This window comes from Callospermophilus lateralis, chromosome 4 (genome assembly GCF_048772815.1).
Source record: "Callospermophilus lateralis isolate mCalLat2 chromosome 4, mCalLat2.hap1, whole genome shotgun sequence".
NCBI classification, from domain to species: Eukaryota; Metazoa; Chordata; class Mammalia; order Rodentia; family Sciuridae; genus Callospermophilus; species Callospermophilus lateralis.
The window spans coordinates 92,977,236-93,001,744 of record NC_135308.1 but is presented as its reverse complement, the minus strand read 5'-3'; the positions used below and the strand labels follow the sequence as shown (position 1 = coordinate 93,001,744).

General features: G+C 33.9%; 1 protein-coding gene across 2 annotated transcripts in view; it reads left to right on the top strand.

The window, feature by feature from the left end:
• The window catches only part of Itpr2 (inositol 1,4,5-trisphosphate receptor type 2), a 474,501-nt gene that overhangs the window by 375,732 nt on the left and 74,260 nt on the right, over positions 1-24,509 (top strand). For both annotated transcript variants that reach the window (XM_077109287.1, XM_076854229.2), the window contains 4 exons: positions 1,921-2,113; positions 5,547-5,672; positions 13,591-13,766; positions 21,346-21,510. In XM_077109287.1, the coding sequence (XP_076965402.1) occupies positions 1,921-2,113; positions 5,547-5,672; positions 13,591-13,766; positions 21,346-21,510 (660 nt within the window). The remainder of the gene's footprint in view (positions 1-1,920; positions 2,114-5,546; positions 5,673-13,590; positions 13,767-21,345; positions 21,511-24,509) is intronic.

Below are 24,509 nucleotides of genomic sequence, written 5' to 3'. Positions count from 1 at the left end.
TATTTCCTCCACTCTCAGCATGGTAGCTTGGTGGTAACATTTGAAGAGCCGTCATGATTGCTAAACCTCAAGTTCTTATAGATAGGTGCTCACATTATTTTCAACTTTGATTTCCCCAAAGCTTCTCACCTAAAGACTGAACAAGCATTTGTTGAATGATTTGTGGAAAAAAATTAACCATATTTGGCTCTTTGCAGTTAAGTTATTCCCATTTACTTCAGTAATCCCTCCAGTTTGTCAATGCCCTTTGTAAAATGTGACAACCAGAATTAAACATGACATTTCATAAAGGGACTGAATAGCTTGTCTTATAAAAATCAAGATTCCATTTCTTTAATGCATCCTGAGATTTTTTTAGTATTTGACACTTTTTAATCAAGTAAACCTTTTTTAAAAATTTTTCAGATGGTTGCTTACCATACCGTATATGTCCAATTATTTTATATAACTGATTTTTAGTCTATGTGCAGGAAGTTTTATTTAGCACTACTAAATTTCATCTTGTTTGCTTTATGTCAGTATTCTAGCTTGTAGTTTGATGAGACCACATATTGTTTAGGATATCTTCAATTACAAGTTTAACAGAATACCAACTCACAGTTATTCAAACAACAAAAACATGTTATCATCTGATGGATGGTCTGGAGGTGTAAGCACTCCTACAACTGATTCAAGCATGTAGGCTTTTCATGCTTTTGCTAGATTCCTTCTTTCACCTTGCCTCAAGGCTGCAGAGTTTCAAGGTCCACACCTTTATACCACCTTTTATTCTAAGCAAAAAGAAAGAGGGTGCAGGGTATAAAACAAAAAACAAAACAAAGCTTGTGTTTTCTGTGTTTGGTTTGGGGCCATTATTATTTTGTCCCAGGTGACTCTCTACCTTTATTAGGAAGTAAAATCTTTTGTAGAAGCACTCACCACCACCCCCATGCCCCTAGAGATTTCTTCTTATGCCTCATTTTCCAGAATTAGGTCATATGCCCACTCCCAAACTAGTCAATGGCAAAGGGAAGTAAAATTACTCTTCTGTATTTAGACCAATCCTTAATAATTCCTAAGGACTTGAAATGAACCTTGAAGTTTAAGCTCCATAAATTCTTTGTTACATAGTGAAACCTTGTGAAAATATTCAGTCTCATTTTTGGTCTAAAGTTAAATGGTCACAAATACCAATTAAGGGGTGTCCAAAATAATGACTATACATGTGTGGGCACATGCTTTAAAAAGGTGTTGTACCTACAAAAATAGGTGTTTTTTTTTAAATATTTTTTTTATTGGTTGTTCAAAACATTACAAAGCTCATGGCATATCATCTTCCATACATTTGATTCAAATGGGTTATCAGCTCCCATTTTTACCCCAATTACAAGTTGCAGAATGACATCGGTTACACATCCACATTTTTACATAATACCATATTAAAATAGGTTTTGCCATGCATAGGAGAACACTTTAATAATATGAAACACCTTTCCCTGTAGAACTGAGGATGCACTTGAATGTCACTTGTTACCCAAGAGCCCTCTCCAGGAAGAACAGACCAGGAACAAGACACAAATATGCTAAGGGCTGGGTTTGAGGCGACAGCCAGTCACCTGCTAATTAAGACAGTCTTCGTTCTCTGGTGTACTTCATGAAAATAAAAATAGATGACAAAACTTTAATGCTAACTCAGAATGAAAGATTAATTTTTTCTTATTTGTAACACAGTAAGCTACTATGTCAATTAATTGCTCTTATTTTATTTAAAGATAAAATGCAAAATAAAGTACAGTAAAAGACTATTTTAGGGTTTTTAAGCCAGCACATTTTTTTCATACTGGATTCATAAAATATTAGTAAACAAACTCATGCTGAAAATAATAGTCTAAGACTTGGGTGTGCAAAAGGCTAAAATTAAATGCAAATTATTGTTTTCAGATTGTTCGGCATGACAGGACCATGGAGCAAATCGTTTTTCCTGTCCCCAATATCTGTGAGTTCCTCACTCGTGAATCCAAGTGCCGTGTGTTCAATACAACTGAGAGGGATGAACAAGGAAGCAAAGTGAATGACTTCTTCCAGCAAACAGAAGATCTCTACAATGAGATGAAGTGGCAAAAGAAAATCAGGAGTAAGTACAAAAACCTGAGAGGGCTAGTTCTGTGCATAGCAGTAGATAAGTTGGTACTTTGGGGACACATGATGCCAATTCACTTAAATAGTTTTTAAATTTCTTTCCAGTCTGATGTTCACTGAAGCCACTTACATACTTAAGAGTGTAAGCCTAGTCTATAAGTGAGACAGGTACCTGTGAATGCATGAATGCAGAAAGACCTGATTATACATTGCCTGTCAGTGATGATCCTATTTTTAAAATACATGTTATGAAATGCAAGGTTGCAGCTGTAAGTTTCAACCACTGGGCAGCTGCTGGTTTGAAGTCCATGAATAGATGCCATGGCCTCTGACAGTCAGAGAACAGGGTGGGGGGATGTCAGCACCAGTGGACTCCTCATGCTCTTCTCTATTGTCCTGGGATTGAAGGGATCGTCCAGTGTTTTTCTGAGAGTCATCCTTTCTTTTAACATAGGTTCCCTTTCCATATCAAATAAGCCAAACTTTTCATGACACCTATATTCAGAGAGAGCAAGTTTTATAACTTTACAGTTAAAAATCATTCTCACTACTTATATCTCAGACCTCCGATCTATTTGGAAACACTGAGTTTTAATATTTAAAATTTTTTTAAACTTTAAATAAATTTTAATTTATTTTCCCAGATAAGGGATAGCATGAATTTTTAACAAAAATTGGTAGGGGGAAGCTCTTGATTAGGTTTTTGTTTTTGTTTTGTTTTGTTTTGTTTGTCTTTAGGAGAGGTTTCCCAGATAAGCTGGCCTCTGTTCATCCTTCTAGTTTTCTAGGAACCTTAGTGAGTATGATTTATGAACTTGAATTTAGCTTGAGAACCACATCTTTGGATATAGGATTGTGGCATGCATTTTTAGACTCCTCCTAGTAGCACGTATGAAAGAAGTCAAGAGAGAAATTATTCTCCCTTAGCATTTTACCACATAGAACCCTAAGGAATAAAGTGACATTTTTGAGTGTCCAAAATATATGTAAGGACTCAGTAGTTTTATCTGAGACATTTGAAAACCATGCATTTTCTCCTGACCAAAAAGCAAATTGAATAGTGAGCTGCCCTGGAGTCTGTGCTTTTTATTTACATAAATATCTTGTTATGTCTGAACAAAATCTGAAAATTATTTCCAAAGTACATTTCACTTTAAAATTTGGAAACAGCCATTTCCATCATTTGTGAACTAGGAGTCCTCATTTTTAAAAAGCAGAATATTAGTCAATAAAATGCCATGGCTATCGATAGCTTTTTCTAGCATGAAATATTCCATCCCAAGGGAAGAAAAACAACATGTACTGAACAGAAGAATAGTTTGTAAGTAAACAGCAGGCACTAGATGGGGATTCACAGGATATATCTGAAAAGTTTCTAACCTTTACTTGAAAATCAATAGGCCTCCCCCACAATTAACTCCAGTATTTTAATCCTGGTGTTAAGATATTAAAAATTAGAGAACAAAGGGTGGTGGTGCCTAGGGCAAATTGGGCTGCTAGTCAACCTTGAATGCATTAAATGTCTGTTCAGTTATTTAAAAGAGGTAGAAAGAATAAATGGAATGATATCAAACTAAACAGCTTCTTCACAGCAAAGGAAATCATCAAGAGCATAAAGAGAGAACCTACAGAATGGGAGAAAATCTTTGCCACCTACACATCAGATAAGACATTAATTTCCAGAATATTCGAAGAACTCAAAAGCTTTACCAAAAATAAAAATAAAATAAAACCCCAAATAACCCAATCAATAAATAGGATTGCAAATTAGTGCAACCACTCTGGAAAGCAGTGTGGGAGACTCCTTAAAAAACTAGGAATGGAACCACTGTTTGACCCAGTTATCCCACTTCTTGATATACATCCAAAGGAAATAAAATCAGCATACTTCAGTGACACAGCCACACTGATGTTTATAGCAGCACAGTTCACATTAGCTAAGCTATGGAACCAACCTAGCTACCCATCAACAGATGAATGGATAAAGAAACTGTGGTATATGTACACAATGGAATATAACTCAGCCATAAAAAAGAATGACTTTATGACATTCACCAGTAAATGGATAGATGTGAAGACTATCATGCTAATTGGAAGAAGCCAATCCCAAAAAACCAAAGGTCAAATGTTCTGTCTGATATGTGGGTGCTTACCTACAACAAGGTTGTAGGAGGGAAAGAAGTTTGGTGGATTAGACAAAGGGGAATGAAGAAAAGGGAGGAGGGATAGGAAATAGGAAAGACAGTAGAATGGATCTGACAAACTTTCCTATGGATGAATATGAATATACCACAGTGAACCTCTGAAATAAAATGTCACTTTATTCCTTAGGGTTCTATGTGGTAAAATGCTAAGGGAGAATAATTTCTTTCTTGACTTCTTTCAAACATGCTACTAGGAGAGTCTAAAAATGCATGCCATGATCCCAATTAGAATGAGATATGTTCCATGTTTGTATGAATGTATCCAAATAGATTCTACTATCATGTATAATTAAAAAGAACAAATAAAAAAAGAAAGAAAGAAGTGAGTTTCAGTTAAGGTAGATGACATTCAGTAAATGTGTTTACTAATTCTTTTCTGATAACACACATGGAGTCCCGTTTCTAAAAATGTTTTGCAAAGTCTCTCTCCCATTTAGAGATATTTCTTTTTGCAGAGTTCATCTTTTTCTGCTGTTTCAAACCCAATAAGTTTTTAAATATTATGGTTTAAAATGTAGATAGTATAAATCACTTGTTCTCAGTAAATAGTACTGTGCTGTGGCATTACGTTTCCGATTTTAGGTAACTACAGCTGTGTCATAGGAATTTTCATTATAGATGTACCTGTGCTAGGGTCTTTTGTTGTTGTTGTTTATGTTTTTTACTTTTAAGGCAGGGGAATGGGACCAGTTTATCAGTGTTACCAAATTGTACAGTGATGTATACCATTTCATTGAAAGGGACCTACTCTATCCCTAATCGGTTCTGGGGATAGAGTACAGAATCCCCTTTTCTACTTTTTTTTTTTTTTTTAATTGTAATTGAACTCAGGGGCACTCTACTGAGCCACATTACCAGCCCTTTTATTTTTTATTTCCAGACAAGACCTCACTAAATGTCCCATGCTGGACTTGCCAGCCTCCTGCCTCAGTTTCCCAAGTAGCCCCTGCACCTAGCCAGAACCACCTTTTCTGACCACCATTAGTAATTGCAAAATTACTCAGTCTTCTACTGCAGGGCTGAAGGATAAAAAAAAGGAATGAAATAGAAATCTCCCTGTGTATTCATTATTTTCAATAAATTAAGACATAATTGATGTTTACTTAAATATAATTTTATAGTAGTTTACAAAAATGGATTTAATGCAATATTATTTCAGTTAGGTTTACCTGTTAAAATCCAGATTTATTTTCTGTTCTAACCCGTTGCACTTTCTGCTTCCAGATAACCCTGCTCTGTTCTGGTTCTCGAGACACATCTCTCTCTGGGGGAGCATTTCTTTCAACCTGGCCGTGTTCATCAATCTAGCAGTTGCTCTCTTCTACCCATTTGGGGATGATGGAGATGAAGGTAAGTGCTTGTCTCTTCAAAGGATCAATGTTTTAAAATTCTAAAATTAATATACTACATAAGTTCCTTAATCATAAACAGCTCTGAAATAAGGAAAATTTAATTATTGTTAAATAAATTTTTCTGTTATTGAAAGCATGATGATAAGTAGAGTGTTCAGTAAACTGTGGTCAAGAGGAATATAATTTTACAAAAAAAATCTCATATATACATGCACAAACATGCAACCTATAATTTATTAGTTTTGATTCTATAATATTATATGCAATAATATGGAAAGTTGAATATTTATAATCTTTAAAATGCACAGTATAAGACAGAATATAATAATAGAGAATAAAGGATATTATCTATGAAATTGGTATTATTAAACTTATAATGCATGTAGTTTTATAAGGGCAAAGGTGAGATAAATACCATTGTAAGTGAGATGGGAAATAAGGTAGAAATATGCTTAAGGGTTTTGAGAAATAAATTTTGTTTGACAGCGCACATGGGAAAATATATTACAAGTGAGGGAAACAAGTAGATGCCTTTGCAGTGGGCGTGGAAAGGGGGGGACATGAAAAAATCAGCAAGTGATAACTATGAAATACTTTTGTATTTCAAATGATAATTATGAAGTGCTTTGTATTCACAGGATTATTGTGAGAATTTAAGGAGTTGCTATAGGTAAAACATTTAGAATAGAACCTTGTTAAGCGTTTGATAAAGTTGAGTTGTGGTTGTTATAAGGTACAGTATTTAAGCTCATTTCAGATGAACTGGAGGTGAGACAAAAAATGGGAATCCCGGTGTAATTTTCTATTTTACAAGTCCATTATAGATAACAAAGATATTAAAGTCTTAACCTTTAGCTACAATTTGTGTGGTCATGAAAAAAAGATTTCTTTCATTAGAAGACATTGCCAATGATAGAATATTTGTCGATAATGTAGATGTTGAGTTAAATATCAGTGAAAAATGTAGCAACTCTTTGGCCATCTATACTGCACTAGGAAGTGGAAACGGCCTGCCTCTTCAGCCCTGTGTTTGGTCTCCTTTAATGTGAACTCTTGGCACCCGAGGAGTGTAACTCTTGTGACAAGAGAAGTCCAGCATGAAATGATAAATCATTATCATCTGCACACAGACTGCTGAGACTAGATGGCAGAGTCCCAGTTAATAGAGGCATAAAGTTTTAGAGTTGGAGGCAACTCTAGAATTCATCTAGTATCAAACCTTTATTTGACAGATGCAGAGATGGAAACCCAGAAAGACAAACATGGCTGATCTCAGAGTAGAAGTCTAAACCTTTTGTTTCTAATATGGGACCTTTCTTCATGAAAGATTGTACTGGAAGCATGTAGATAGCAGGTGCTCCTTCATATATGACCTCATGTCCCCTCAGTTCCATTCTGTGATGTCGCTGACATGACCAGCAGAGATGAGGTGTACAGCCTTTGCTGTCACCTATTAGGCATGAAATGGTGTTGGGAAATGCCATCCTCCTGGACCACTGCTCCTTACTCATTCAGGAGAAAGCAGAACACCGGATGTATTTTTAATACTAACCTGACTGATAATAGTTATAATAGTAATATTGATAATAATAATAGTGGCTGATGTCATTTACCATTTAGATTGGGTCAGGCAAAATGCTCAGCACTTTACATACATAATTTCATTGAATCTTCCTGACAAACCTGTAAAGTGAGTACTTTGTTCTATGAATGGTACACCTGTTTCAGATTTGCCTAATAATTCTATTTTTAAATAAGTTCTCAAGGGGTTTCTGATGTGACTAATCCTCGAACAAAGACTGAAAACCACATGTATAGATGGGTTTGGAGTTGTTCTCCTGACTCCAAAAGAAATAAGATCAACAAACATGAGCCTGGAAAACATGGTGCCCCATCATCAGCTGCAGATGCAAACTTTCCCTTGAAAAGGAACTAACAGTAGCAACCGAGGAGAGGCTCAGTCTCAAAGTATCTGGCTGTGGGTTTGGCATTTAGAAGAAAGGGGCAATGTAGAACCCCAAGATGAGTCTGGTCATCAGATTACAGTTCCAGATGAGTGATTTAGTTATTATTTCATGAGCAAGGTTGAAATTTAGGTCACAGCATAGTCTCCAAACTTCAGCTGCACACTGTGCATCTCTAGGAAGGCCAAGGAAGGAAAGTCAAGGCTGATAACTTGGCCACCAGAACTGTCTGGAGAAGAATTCTGTGCTGGTGGTGAAAGCTCTTTGATGCTGAATTTTTTCGAACAGGCTGAACCATTACTCTCCTGGAGCACTTTGAAGTCATTAAAAGATGGATTATGTGACCATTAAAATTCTTCTAAGATGTGCTCAAAAAAATGATGAGGACGTGTAAGAACACAGGATCCAACTTAAAAGGCCTCCTCGTCGCCAAATCTGAGAAAACTTTGAGAAAAAAATTATTGACAGTGACACATTATAACTCATGGAATAAAAAAAGAATCCAGGAATCCATATTTGTAGTGAGAAAAAAGAATTCTTCCTTATAATAGTAGTCCCGTTAATAAAATGTAGGCAGAATGATGGAAATAGAATATCACCGCTTGACAAACATCACAGCAGTAAGAATCAATAATGGGTGCTAAAAATAAGGGGTAACTATATGATGAAAACAGGATGTTCACATAGTCTTAAAGTGTCTCCCCACGATATACTTACCAATTACAAAAGGAAAAGTGGTAACTTTAGAGTGTAGAAATCACTTTAAGCATTCAATCTTCATGTTGCCAGTCATGAGACATGGTGACATCATGTGGCCTCTGACAAAAGGTACCAACAAGGACATACAACATCATTTGCCAAAAATGGTGAGTAAACTGAGGAAATTTCAGACACACTCCAAATCAGGGACATTCTATAAAATAATCAGCTAGTAATTATTATAATAATTAAAGTTATCAGGTTTATTTTTTAATTTCTTTTTTTTAGTTGTAGATGGACACAATACCTTTACTTTGTTTATTTATTTATTTTTAATGTGATGCTGAGAATCAAACTCAGTGCCACACACATGCTAGGCTAGTGCTCTACCACTGAGCCACAACCTCAGTCTCTTATGAGGCTTATGAAAGACAAAAATTAAAGAATGGTCCAAGTTAAGAGAGATGAAAGAGGGCTGGGGCTGTAGCTTAGTGGCAGAGTGCTTGCCTAGCATGCATGAGGTACTGGGTTCAATTCTAATGACCACATAAAAATAAACTAATAAAATAAAGGCACTCCATCCATATACAACTTTTGTAGACTGATAACTACAAAAAAAATTTTTTTAAAAAGAGAGAGATGAAAGAGATGTGACAACTAAATGCATCATGATCCCCCAAAAAAGATTTTAGTTGGGCATATGGCCAACTTTGGTCAAATAGGTTAGATAAAAATGCCTCATCAATGATGTTGATCTTTGGTTATATAAGGTGTTGACATTGAGGAATTTAGGTAAAAGGTATGGAGGATTTTTTTTTTTTGCGTTATTTTTGCAACTATTACATAAGTCTTAAAGAGTTTGCAAATGAAGTTTAAAATGAAAAATAAGTAAATAAATATAAGGAATCTATTTTACCCTGAGATCCTCATAATTTTGTGTGTAGATGTTGATCATGTTGATCATGAAATCTCCTAATAAATCTTGAGCCAAAAAAAAGACCTCCGATTAATGTGTGCCACCCTTTCCAACCCCAAACCTTAATGCATGTTACTATGGAGCCACAGAGACCAATGGGAGCATGAGAGCTGAGGGGCTGGCAGAGGGACTGGGCTGTTGATGCTTTCTCAAGGTGTATTTTCCAGCCTGATAACAACAGAGCCACTAGGGATTTCTTAGGCCTCAAGTCTGGTTTACAATGGGGATACAATATTAACTAAGAGAATAGTGTTCCCCTTTGGCCATGGCACTGGTATACAGTAATTAAAGGGAGATATTATGGGGAAGACAATTCTTAGAGGACAACTTGAAAAGTACCCTCTGTCCTCTACTCCAGATAGAGAATGTCCTCTCATCTCAGGCTAGCACAGCAGCTGTTGATGCTAGGAAATCTCCTGGATATCTGCTCAGAAATTAAAGATGGCCATGCCAATTGTCTCTGCCCTGGACTGCATTTGGCAAAAGCAGACTAGTCAGTGGAGAGAATTTTGCCATTGGAATTTCTCATAGCAAGATAGCATGTGATTTTTATAAAAATGAGTGTGTGTGTGTGTATTTCAATTTTGTAGGTAATTTTTTTCCCTACAAGTGCTTTGTGTTAAAAAATAAATAAATTCTTCAAGGTATTTCAGTGCATTCAATTTAATAAGCATAAGCATTGATTGGGGTACCACCAAATTTCAGGCAGCATGCTAGATCCTAGAAATTCTAATATTAGGAAAATTGTCCTTTTCCTTAAGAAGTTCTTGGTATGATTAAAGGAGCAAAAGTTGAGAAAGACACAAGGAAAACCCATGGATTTATGGATGGATGTCTACTTTAGCTGGACTAGGCAGAAAAAAACAGGAGAGTCTTATGAACCTATGTGGGAGGCAGAGGCCATGGAGAGAGACCAAGAAGTAAGAAGCAGCTTGCTCTATACAGGAAGCCATAAACAAATTAGCATGAGGTAGATTGAGGTAGATAGCAGCGTTCCATTATGTGAACTGAATTGAGTTTCCAATTTTGCTGCCTAAAATTTCTTTTATAAAGGCTTAACTTCCTACTTTCTAAGATCTAAAAATGTATAGGGGGATTTCTAGAAATATTTTCCATTATAAATATTATACATGTCCTTATAGAAAATTGGTAGAAATATACTGTACTGAGAAGACAGATAACCTTCCCCCTTAATGGGTGAGGATTGGCTTTGAAAATCTGTACTATCTGCTCTAGAGTTTGTCAGAGACGTTTTATATTTTAATTTCCTTTCTTTCTTTTTCTTTTTTTTTTTTTCGCGTTGAATCTTCAGATAGAAAACAATAGGATCATTCTTATGGAAGATAAAATTACAGTTATCATTATCAATTAATAGTCATTTAAAATAAATTTTAAGCTTCTAAATTCACTCCTCAAGGATGTATTATTTATCATTAAACTACTTACAAGGGGCTGTGTGAGACACTCTTGGAATTCTTTCTAGAAAGCAACCAATTTTAAGCACATGGCTATTAATTTCTTGTATAATCAGGAGGAAATCTCACCAAGCTTGATAGTATATGGAGAGGAGTAAAGATGTGGCTACCTTATCAGGCATTAACACCCAGTGTGGCTGTCTGTGCCAAATCTTGGACTTCAAGAATGTCATACCAAGACATTGTGAATTACACTGAAGAGTCACATGATTGACAGAAAATTGTTAAATGTGCATTGAAGATGTTGGCGGTTTTGATATACTTGAAAGTAAAGCTTTACAACTTGGAGTGTTTATAAATAGACTTAACTGCCTACTTAAAATGAACTCACAGAGTATGTTTCTGTTTGTTTACTTAATGAACTTTAATTTATTGCTTCAAGACAAGCCCTGTGACAGACCTCAGATAGCCCTCTCCCTTAGGGTTTGCATTCTAAAGGAGACCCAAGTCCTAATAAGGATAAGAGGACCCTAAAGGCATTTTTTTTTTCTCATTGAGATCTGTGAAGTCAAGGCAGTTGGTGGTTGGGCTTTGTTTTGGTAGACACAAAATGATTATAAGCCAATATCAAAATAAACACAAGTATCATGTCCATTTTGTTAGCACTGGAAACAGAAGGTAACTTTCAGGAAGTTTTTACCCTTTTCTTTCCCCATCCCTGAATTAATCTTATCAGATAAATTTGATGATGGGGGAGAACTAACCTCTCTTCCCAATCTTTTTTCATCATTGTTTGCTATAAAATATGTGTTAGTTCATTTTGTATTGTTATAATAAAATACCCGATGCTGGTACTTCATTTAAAAAAAGAGAGAGAGAGTTTATTTAGCTCACAGTTTTGGAGACTTGGAGTTCAAGATTGGATGGTCCTATCTCTTCACCCCTTGGTGAGGGCCCTCGTCACAACATGACATGTTATAACTCACAGCATTACAGAAAGGTGGATGTGGAAATGACCGTGTGCAAAAACCCTGACTGCAGGATAGCCTCACTTTATAACAACTGCTTTGGAGAGAACTGCGTTGGTCCTGTGATAGCTGCATCAATTCCTTCCCAGGGCAGTACCCTCATGACCTAATTACTTTGCAGTAGGCCCTGCCTCTTAAAAATTTTGCCACCTCAACACCATCATACCGGGGCCCAGGTTTCCAGGCTGTGAATCTCTGGGGAACACACTCATACTGTATGCAGACTATAGCAAGAGACAACATGATAAAAACAAGCATTTCAGAAGTTAATGTCTAAACTAATGCTCTTCACTGATATTTTTTGTTTGTTGTAAACTTTTTTTATGATTTGTATCTGGAATATCAGATGCTCCCACCAAGGCAGCAACATTCAGAGATGGGACTGTGGGGAAGTGTCTGCAGCATGAGGGCTCTGACCTCAACAGTGAATTGATAATTTGATGGCATTTTAGGGAGGTAGGACGTAGTTGAAGTGAGCCCTTGAGCATGTATTGTCCCCAACCTCCTTCTCTCTCAGTCTGCCTCCTCTGCCATGAGGTAAGCAGCGTGGCTCTGCTTCACCTTCTGCCATCATGTTCTTCCTCACCTCAGGCCCAAAGCAATGGACCTGACTGTCCTTGGAAGGAAAGCTCAAAACCGCAAGCCCAAATAAATCTTTCCTCCTTTAAGTTGTTCATGTCAGGTATTTTGGTCACAGTGATGAAAAGCTGACTAACACAACATCTGACAGTATCAGTCTATTTTTGAAATTTATTTGCCCTGTGAACTAAAGTCTATGTAGAATTCATTAAAGGAGGCCAGATAACCCAGGGTTTCAGTGATAGTACAAAAGCTCTCCACACCAAAGCACTCAAGGTGTTTTGCATGCAGAAATAAATTTATAAAATAATAAAAACAGGTGTGGCCAAAAGAATGAGAGTCATCATGGAATACTTACTAAAGGAATTTGTGGAAAAACCTCCATTTTGTTGTATCCCCCATGAAAATGTCATCCTATGGACAGGAGTTTGAAGTTCCAGAGCTGATCCAATCAGCCCAAGAATGTTGCCCCTTGATTTACTTTTGCAGATGGAGCACACACAACCCTCAGAGGATTCCTTGATTCTGCATGTCAGTGCAAATGTCATTGAATTGTACTTCTTTTTAAAAGAAAGATATTTTTAAACCTCCTTTGTGGGCTGTTTCTAAGAAATTCTGTTTGTAATGGAGTTCATTTTAAAAACCTTTTTATTTTCTGATGATTGCATAGCTCTACGTTTTCTTTAAATCTTGTTTGGGACTTCAGATTCTCTCACTCATACATATACATTCAGACATAGACACCTGTGTTTGTGTGTTGCAACAGTTCAAACTTGTCTTTATTTTATAAAAAAAAAATTAGGTATTCTACATACTGGATTGTTTTTAGAGGAAAATGTAATATGAATACTTGGTAATAATGAAGCAAGACAAAGTATGAGTTCAATGAAAAAGTTGCCTGATTTATCATGATTTAGCTATACCCCTAATAGTCATTAATCATAAATTTTGAATTAGTATTTCCGAGTGCGATGGTTCTATGGAAAACACTTAGAAAATCCCAGAGGTGAGACAGGAGGAGAATTCTCAGACTTAATAGAAGGAGGTTAACTAGTGAATAAGTAGCTTGAAATTAATCACAAACTTTCTAGTAATGCAATAAGTAATGTGTTCAAAGACATTTCCTTAGAATATAGAGTTTAGAGTGGTTTTGTTTCAGTGCATTATGGCTTGACTTGCTCAAATACAGGAGCAAGTATTTCAGCATTTTCTAGTTTTATTCTCATTGAAAATAAATTTCTTCCACATTTTACAGGTACCCTCTCTCCATTGTTCTCAGTCCTTCTGTGGATAGCAGTTGCGATCTGCACGTCTATGCTGTTTTTCTTCTCCAAGCCTGTGGGTATTCGGCCCTTTCTTGTGTCAGTCATGCTCAGGTCAATATATACTATAGGTCTTGGCCCTACGTTAATACTTCTTGGTGCAGCTAATGTAAGTACTTTGCTTAGCTTTCTATTGTTACAGAACTAATTAAAAGTGTATTAAACATAAAACTGTAGCTCTATGCTTTCACTCATGTAGACAAAGTGAATTCTAATTTATTGTGAACCTAAATTAGCCATAGTATAATTTGTACATTATTTAATTTAGAGAAATAAAAAATGACAAAAAATCGATATATTTAAGGAGGTAGCATTTGGGGCATGACCCAGTTCTGCCATCAATTTAATCTAATCCAATTTTAATGTCATCCGTATCCTATACCCACAGCTATTGGCAGCAATGACTCCAAGCCACTGTAAAACTCCCTAAAATGATTTCTAAATCATCCAAGAAAGATTAGTTATATTCAGTAGAACTTAAGAAGTGAATACCTTTTTATCAAATGACCTAAGAAAAAGGGTTACTGCCTGAGAAAATATGAAATTGAACTCCTCTTTATGTGAAAAAATCTTATAAACTTGTAGAAGGCATAGATAAGATTAATATTCTTTTTGCCAAGTTTTGAAATACTAGAAAAAGGGAGTACATTTTGAAACTTTAGTTAGGTGAGTTTAGAATATGCAAGCTAGAATACTATTTCAAAAAGCAGGTAAGACATTTATACAAATAATATTACCCAAGAAGTAAAATTTTTAAAGGATCTCTCTGCCAGCTTTATACAAGGTGAAACCATAAATGGATATTACCTTAAGAAAAGGTATATCACCGGGCTTTTGAAATACAAATGGACAGGTAAGCCCAGAAATATTGTTATTATAGTTACTGAATTCCTAATGCATTTTATCTTTTACTGAGTTTTTAACATAATATACCCTATTCTGGAAATTTTTTAGCTAGAATTTATCTCCCTTACTACATTATACAGTTCTTAAGAATAGTGCTTGATCATTCAATATCATAGGGAACATCATAGGGACTCAATAAATATTTCTCAAAGCAGTCAACTAATTATTAAGTGAATGAACGAGTGAAGGAATGGTTATCTTTGTATTCTTGTACAGTGTCTTACACATAAAATATGTTCGAATACTTATTGAAAATTAATAAATGAAATAGTCAACCAAACTTGTGAGAATTATGATGCTGAGCTAGTATGAGCAATTCTGTATTTTTGTGTTTCTGATATCTCTTTTATTACAAGTCTTCAAAAATTAAACATGACATATTTGACACTTCCCAGTTAATCGGATTATTCAAGCAATCAAATTGCCGGTTCTCAACTATTGTTAATAAAGGGTAGTGTATTATAAAGAAGTCTATGAGTACAGAATCTTTTAAAGTACCAAATATACATTCTGCAAGTTTCTGGAGGGCAGAAGTTGTCACGTTCATGTACATAACCCTACTCTTCTTGCTCCCTTCCAGCTCCTTTTTTCTTTACTCTAATACTTGGTATTTGAACATTGAAAATATTTACATGAACTGAACTTGTACTTTCAATGCATTGGAAGTAAGCTAATTTGGTAATATTACCAAACCATCTAATTTGAGAATATTCAGGAATATATCTAAATTTTTCTAAACTTATGTATTTAGCTTATTTTTTCTTTTAAAAAATAATTTGAATATGAAACCATATTATTTGAAGAAGCAAATATTTTTCATAAACTGGTAACTGACCCTCAATAGGACACTAACCCTAAGTTAGAAAAATCCAAGTTTGATAAGTGAAATAATAGTTAGGTAGATTTGAGCCAAAAATAACAAACTTTCACTGTGTCCCTGTTATGTAATTTAATAGATGCTAAAAATAGCAAGAGGAGAGGACATGGTGCTCCCCATCTAGAGGTGGATGTGTCAGACTCACTGTTTTGCATGTTCTTTATCTTTGGACCCAGAATATATTAAAAGATGAGGAATAGCATTCTAATGTCTGTTGGGATAAACCCAAAACACTTGAAGTATTTCTCTTATCCCCCTCCTGGGATAGGATAAAAACAACACTTGTCCTTAGGTTTTGGTGAGAATAATTCCACTATAACAATTGAGTATTCATATGAAAGGCAAGTCTTATACTTTAATATCTTTATGAAAAAATTTTAAAATATGTAAACATATCTACCTTATTAACTATATGAAAATATGCTGGTACCCTAATAGCTTTTATAGTATAAAACATGTTTGCACAGCCAGATTATGCATTATCACATCCACTGGTCCAGGGCATTTTGATTAAAGAATGAATGTCAATTTGGGACAAACTCCATGGAATAATTGTAATCTTGATATAGTAGGTATTGACAGAAGTTTTATCTATAATTTTAATGTTATATCAACTAAGAATTCTTAGTGAATAATCATCTACCTTAACTTTTAACATAACATACTGTAAAATTTATCTACAGTTTTTTCAGGAGGCAGGAAATAAACAAATGAAAATATGAATTGGTCATGCTGTGTATCTTAGGTTTTAATATGTTCATTTTCTTAATTTATGCTTACACATTTGCACTGCATAACAGGTGAGATTATAAGTGCTAAAATTAGAGATATCAGAAACAGGAAAAAACAGACATCTACTTGAAAGGTTAGCCTTAATGAAGATCAGAACTAGACTTCAGGCAACTCAGCAAGCCTCTGAATTTCATTCTTCTCATCCGTGGAAGGAATGAGATACTGATACCTAGTCTGTAAGAGAGCAGTTGCTGTTTAGAGCAATTGAGATGAGTGTGGAAGATTTAGAAAAGAACAATAATTAGGATACTGATACAACAGTAATAATGGCTACCATTTACTTAGGATCTAACATGTGAGGTAATATGTGCTATCATGATTGGAGAGTGTTTCTGTTTTGGTTCTTAGAGTTTCTTGTTCCTGGATTCTGCCTTTCATAATGTTATGCAAACACTGAAAGTCTTTTTTGGAAAAGGAACTAAGTGGGAGGAAAAAGTCCTCAGCTTGTGTGCTGAGCATTTAGGATTACCGGCACCTCTTTGTTGTAGTACTTCATGTTTTTTCTCTTCTTTATTCATTTCTAGAAATTGAAGTTTTATCTAGATTTTAACTAGCTTATCTTGTCACAGGAGTTATCCCAATGTTTAAGATGTCTCAGAAATTCAAACGTTTTCTTTCTCAGTTATGAAGCACATCATATAACCCACTATAGTTTCCTTCTTTCTCATCCACTACACTGCATTGATAGTTAATGGTAATAGAGATTAATATGTTCTTCTGACAAATATAAGTGAACATTTTAGAAATTTAGGATCACTTAATATTTTTTCATTCTAATAAGATTGTATGTAAATCTCATTTTAATGGTCATATAAATGTTAAATAACCTGTTTAACCCTTCCATTATCTTTTGTTTAGATACTTACATTTTTAAATAATATCAATATAGTAAATATCAGATCTTTTAACATCTTCTAAACACTTTTTAGTCACAATGGGTTTTTTTTCCTTTTTCTAACAATGCCTGGAAATGTGTAATTGATTTAAAGCTATTTGTACATTATTTGTCTTTCTCATAGTTATTTCTCATGCAGAAATGTTATGTTATGCTAGAACTTGGTCTTGCCATTTTGCAGAGAGGAGAAGCAAATGGTGTTTAGCAGATAACTAGTCTATCAAATAAACTATGGTGTTCAAATAAATCATACCCTCAGATATTTGCCTGTAGGTAGTTTTCTGGAGGTCTCTTGTTGCTATTGATCTATAAGGTAGGATCCCATCATATGTTCACTTAATATATACAAATTCAATTATACATTCCAAGTCAAAACTCTTATATTCCCACCCCCCCACACACACACACACATTTTTACAGATTATGGTCAATGAATGCTCCTAACTACTTCTGGTATTCACTTGCAGAATACAAAATTGCTTCAGTGCTGTTTTTTGTACTTAGTGAGAGATGCTACTCTTTATATTGCCCAGGTTTACTGTACTGTTTTGTGGGCAGATTAAAAGATTTCCAGGGCAATTCTGACTGCATGCAAATTTTGTCTTACATATTGATCTTAGAACCTTATCTTGCCTACAATGTAACATCACTGAAATGGAGATTTTTTTTAAAAAAATCAAATCATCTCATTTTCAATGAGAAGGGTGATTCAGTTGGTTGGTGAAAATATGGTAATGTAGTTGAAGATGATAAATTCAATTTTATCTTTTCAATATATAAGCAGACAGTTTTGCATGTTTTTTTATTCTACAATTTATTCTTGTAAAATAGGTCATATTTCCCCATAGGAACAATGTTAAGATGGGGATACAATTCTTGATCAGGGCAGAGTATGAAGTTAGATCACAAGGATAATATAAAGACGAAAACAAATGTCTGTGATCAGATAAAATAGTAAAATTTAAAGGACTCACATAAAATTCTAGAACTATAAGGCACCTAAATTCTAGGCACATAATTGCAGACATGAGCAAATAAAGTCCCGAAGAGACAAAAGGATGTACTAAAGCAGGAAGTTAGTGCCATAGCCACAACTGAACCCCAGATGGCCAACTTCTCATCCAGTGTTTTTCCACCACACTGCACTGATATTAGTCCTGAAGACATATCCACAGACTATAAAGTGTATATGGAGATATTACTTTACTGTATATTTTTTACCTAATTAAAACCAGTGGTATTGCTTTAGTATACATTAATGAACAAGTGACTGTTAAATTCACTTTTGTTTGGGAAGACTTGATGTTGTAACAGCACTGTTAATAAAATTTCCAGAAAGTTTACCTCTTTGCCTCTCCATGCCCACACTTTTTTCCCCACCAACACATAACTGACCCCATCCCCATCAAAAATATAGCATGGGCAGCTTTGAAAACATGGAGAAGGGAGACCAAATGAGACAGTTATGGTGTTGTATATTGGTCCCGTGTGTCTGATTCCAGGGCTTTCTAAGCCAACTCAGATGTTCTCACTAAACTTCTAGTCGTTGTTGTCCATGTGGACCTTTGCCATAGAAATGATTGCCTACATCACAGTAGTGACAGGTGAAGGACTAGTTAGATGACAGCAGCCAAGTCGTGACATGAAAAGGGAGAATGATTTTGCTTTTTCATTATTTGAGAACCAAAATGTATTGCTCTTTTTTGAGAATTCAAATTCAACATATCATTTTTCCTTAGTGTACATGGCTTATAAACTTTTTTCTTACATAAATATTCCCAGCTCTTAAGGAAAGTGTTCTATGAAAACAACTGACAAATTGCATCCTATGTGAGAAACCAGAGTTCAACTTCTTGTCTAATCAAATAATTATTCTTGCATTTATTTCTCCTTGGTAGGAACTCTTTTTTAAAAAATATATTTTTAGTTGTTAATAGACCTTTATTTTATTTATTCATATGTGGTGCTGAGAATTGAACCCAGTGCCTCACACATGCCAGGCAAGTGTGCTACCACTGAACCACAGCCCCAGCCCTTGGTATGAACTCTTTAAATCATGAGGACATTGATTTCCCTGTGTCTGATCTCGAGAAAAATAGATGGATGCCGCTGCTAGAGCTGACTCCATCCCACTTCTAGACTTAGTCCAGAGAACAGGAATGTATCTGTCACACTCTAGATCAAGATTCATAAACAAAAACTCTGAATACAAATAAAGCAAATCTCTAATTTTCATGTGAAAATGGCAGAGTCCCTTTTAGGCAGATATGTGTTCTTGCTTTTTCATTATTTGAGAACCAAATGCATTGCTCTTTCTTGAGGACTTAAATTCAAAGTATTTTTTTTCCTCAGTGTACAGGACTTATAAAGTTTCTTCCTATATAACTTTTAATGATGCAATTTAAAGAATTAGAGATCAGGAAACAAGAACTTTCTTAATCACATCATTCATCCTTCTGAAAAGTTATGATTCTTACTTTTAATTCTATTTATTATACAACTTATATCTATATTATACTGATGAATTATAACAAATGAATCAAGATAGTGTAAATTTAGACAAGAGCCACTCAAAACAATTAAGAGAGTAAACTGCTGAATACACTTTGCCAGACATTCTATTTCTTCCCATTTTCACGGCTGTTTCTTGTCAAATACTCCATGTGGATCAGCACTTTATGTAAAGTCCCTGTTTTTATGATATCTTATGATATCAACCTTGTTCTTGAACAACCCTGTTCTTGAACAATAAATATGAAGACTTCTATTATACCATAGCTCTATGTAATAATAGTGGAAGCTAGTGAGGAAACACTGAACAATGAAAATAGTAAGAGTTTCTTTCTATTTAGTGTTATTAAAATTGTTAAGGTGATGAAGAAGGAAGTGATTAATTACTGCAAGGATAGTTAATTGGCTGAGGGGAAATTTGCTAAAGTTTTGACTTTTTTAGGTGCTGGGCTGTTGAATTGACTGGTCTTTCAAAACATTCACTAATAACTCATGGGTCATTTCATCTGTGTTGATTTGGGCTTCAGAAAGTTGAAGGAAAAGTTTTTTTTACCCTTTCAAATTTTTTATCTGACTCAAAGTGTTATGTTCCTTTTTATGTTATTTAAAATCATCCCCTAAGGTACTTTTGCTTATGTTATCTATACAGAAAAAAAACCAACAGTGTCGAAAAGAGCAGTCTGTTTTTCCAAAGTTAGGTTTGGATGCTTAAAGATAAATATGTTTCCATTAGATAATGTAAAGGACTCAGGGAACAATGAGGAAGGAAAATTCTAAGAATTCTTGGAATCTGTAATTTCTTCTTTGATGACTATGAGGCAAAATTGGCTCTTATAAATAATGCTGTGATTCAATAACCAAATAGATGGCACTAAGTTTATGATAACTACCGTCTTTATAAATCACTGTTCATATCATTGTTATTGTTAAAGAATGTCAATATAAATTTCTACATTCCCAAAGTTATGCCACAAAAGGTAATATTAATTAAAGCCTGAATATAAATGTACTACATGATCAGAGAAATAGTAAACATTCCAAAATATTTATTGAATAATTACTACATAAATGGCTTAGAAAATAAATATGTGCATTATATTTATTTTAACCCAGGAACATAGTACATTCATATTTTCAATGTATATAAAATAAATGGCAAAAAATATTTAATGACTTGCTTCTTTAAAATAATACTCAACATAAAAAATCCAAGATAGAAAAGACAAATCTATATATTTTCTAAAAAAATTTTTCTGTTATATTTTAGTGTAGTAAACCATTTTATATTTCTTTTAATATGAAAATAATAATAAAAGTAGTAAAGAGTCATTGTACTAATTGATTCATATTGCACAATGTCTTTTAGTCTTCGAAAGAGATCTATGAGAGAAATTTTTTATTCCAGTTTTTCAAAAAAAAAAACTTTGAGGCTTACAGTTGCATGGACTAGGTTGCATAATTGAAAGAGCCAGGATTTAAATTCAAGTCTGTTTCGATTGCATAGCTAGTTCTCTTCATTCTTCTCTCTTTTACTGAAACTGAAAAGGATACAAGTTTTGCACATATTATGTTTCTATGCAGATTTCTATTGAGAAACCATGAAAGAAAACCACAGAGTATATGGATAATAGTTTTTGTCAGTATCCTACTATGTATGTGAATTCAAGATAAATAAGAGAGTAAAATCAAATCTTTTCCTCCTTTTAGCTTTGTAATAAAATAGTATTTCTGGTGAGTTTTGTGGGAAATCGTGGCACGTTCACCCGAGGATATGGAGCAGTCATCCTGGATGTGGCCTTTCTCTATCACGTGGCATACGTCCTGGTCTGCATGTTGGGCCTCTTTGTTCATGAGTTCTTCTATAGCTTCCTGGTGAGTAATCTTTACATGGACAGTCACTGCTGATAAAACCACAGTGCTGCTGCTTATGCCTTGTCCTTTGATTTATTTTTTTATTTTTTTTAGAGCAGAGCCTGACATTTAGGACAAATTGTGTTATTTTTAGAATTTCTAAGGAAGAGTGTGAATTATAATTTTTAGTCTTTCTTTTTTTTTTTTCTGGAAAACCACATAGGAGGTATAGTTTTTTGTTTCCTCTCTCAGAAGCAATCAACCATCCCACCTCTTCTCAGGCTTCATAAGACAGCTGCTTTTGGTTTCAGCCAACTAATATTTCCCTTTACATTTCAATATTCTCCAACAGTGTGGGGAAAAGTAAGGGTCTATTTTCTTGGGTGCTGAAATCATTGTATTTTTATAGTATCAAATGTTATCTTCATCTTTAGAATTTTATCTAAGTAAAATGAGGAGAAACAAAGGCCAACCTAGGGAAAAAGACAATGAGTCATTTGTTTCAGGTTTAATATATGATTGTTAAGTGTGTGTGTGTGTGTGTGTGTGTGTATATATATATGTATTATATATATAATACATATATATTAATACATATTAAAGAAATATATATGTATATATTTCTTTCTTTCTTTAAATAGATGTTTTTAAAACTTTTCTAGAATGATTATTCTGTTTTCCTTTCTACATATATACTGTGTTATAGCAATAAACCAGGAGAGGAGTCAGTATAAATGTGTTATAATGTTTTGAAACTTAGAACATTACCATGTTTGTTAGCGTCATAGTGCTGTAGGGACAATTTATTTCTGTCTCCGGTTCATAGTGAATATACAGTAGAGAGTGCTGTCTACTAAAGTGATTCCTAAAAACAAGCTGAAGACCTAAAAACATTTTGTTGACCAGTTCATTCAGGCCAACAAGGAAGAATTCAGCACCTTTTGCTTTTCCTATTACATGGCACAATCATGTAGGAAGGCTGAAATGAGGCCTTATTTCCTTTATCGTTTTATCCTTAGAAGAGTTGTAGTTATGAGTGGATTTTATATTTTGATTCAGACATATTGTATTTTGATACAGACTTATCTTCTAGGCTGTTAAGTTAGATCATTTAGCAATAGATTTTTTTTTCTGTTCCAGCAATCCAAATGAACTTTCTCTTTTTCCTGATTCACCAGAAAATTCCATTTTTTCCTGTTATATGTAAAGTCCTATTATACCCAGCACTTTTACCTGACTCTGACATGCAATAATGTATAATTTTTAAACTACTTCATTCAGGCATTACTGACTTACAAAAATTTGTATAATATTTAATGTATATAACCTGATGAATCTATAATGTGTTGTGCGTTAATCTTATTTATTGAATGGATGGAACAGTATATGAGACTGTTAGTATCAAGATACATCAAGTAATATTAAAACATATGTGAAATGACACATATAAAATCTCTGTTTTCCAGGGAAAGATGTTTAACAAAATAAAAGCTTATTTAATTATTATATGAGTTATTAGCAACAGTATTACTTTTATTTTATGTTAACCCAGTTATAGTTTTATTTTCTTTCAATATTTTATCTTTCAAAGTTTATAATACTGATGCTATCTTGTTCTTATTGGGTTACTTATGAATATAATATCTATTTTGGTGTTTAACGTATTAGAAGGAAATTTAACATATAATATTTATTATAATATATTTATTATTATTAAAATTATTTATTATTATATACTATTATGTATTTAAAATATTATTTAAAATACAGAAGATTTTAAAATTACTTTGTGTATTTTAAAAAATATTTGAGTAAGAACTCTCTCTTGGATCCTCAAGTGTCAGTCCTTTATCTGAAGTAATGAAAACTACACTCTAAATTTTCCTTTCAGAAATAAAGAACCATCAACCTATCCACTGTCAAGACCATTAGAACTAGTAAGAGGCTGATGCTGTGTGCTTAGAGTGAGGCTCAGGAATTGTCATCAAGCATCCCACAGGCTTCTGAAAGCTATAAACTCTCTCTAGAGCTAACCTACTGCATATTGCAAGACCTGTTTTTCAAGCCACTGTTGAGTTAACATAAAAGAAAATCTCCTTCATGGCAATTTAATGCTTAAATAAATTGAATAAACCAGAGTAGTGACAATCTGGAAGTTGAATTTGCATTAATTTGTCTTTACTGAAGAATATTGACTTTATTTCTAAAGTTAGCTCCATCTTCCAGAAGATAAATAGATAGAAAGATAGTTAAACTTGGTTTTTTATTTGACCATTATAAAATATTGGTTTCCTAAAGTGAGCAAACAAGTCAAGATCTATTGAGCAGTTATATATAAGACTATAATTTAATTGAGAAGTAACTGTATATAACCTTCAGTACTTGGAAAAACAGAAAGCAAGACCTTGGTATTTCTGAAAGCATGTATGACTCATAATTGACCATTTCAGCCCACAGATAACAGAATACAAATCCCAGTTATTCCAATTTTAATGGTAGTATTAATTTCCAAACTGATATTTATATATATATTGAAGTGAATGTTATTTTATGTCTTTAATCAGCTGTTTATAATAAAATGTACTTACTAGTGCATAATTTCAGCTTTTTAATGGAGCAATAAATAAACTCATTCTTGATGTAGACAGTAAATAGCAAACAAATACCTATATTCTTGCCTAAAGCATAGCTTTTCTAATATACTAAAGATAAAATGATTAATGGCTCATTGGCAAAATTGTATACTATAATTATGTTTATACTTATGCTTCTAAAAGTATTCACTAAATTAACAGATTTTGTTTTTATTTAGTTAAAAAAAAAGGTGTTTGCATTTCTCAAAAGTTTGAATTCCATACTTTTTCTATTGCATCAGACTTGTAAAATTGTTCTAATTTCTCCTCTAACCCCTTGAATAAACAATGCAGTTAGTGAATTTGTCAATAATTTATCAGTCAGGTGAATCCACTTTAATTTTTCTAAATTCAAATCAAAGTATACTATTTCTATAATGTCATAGA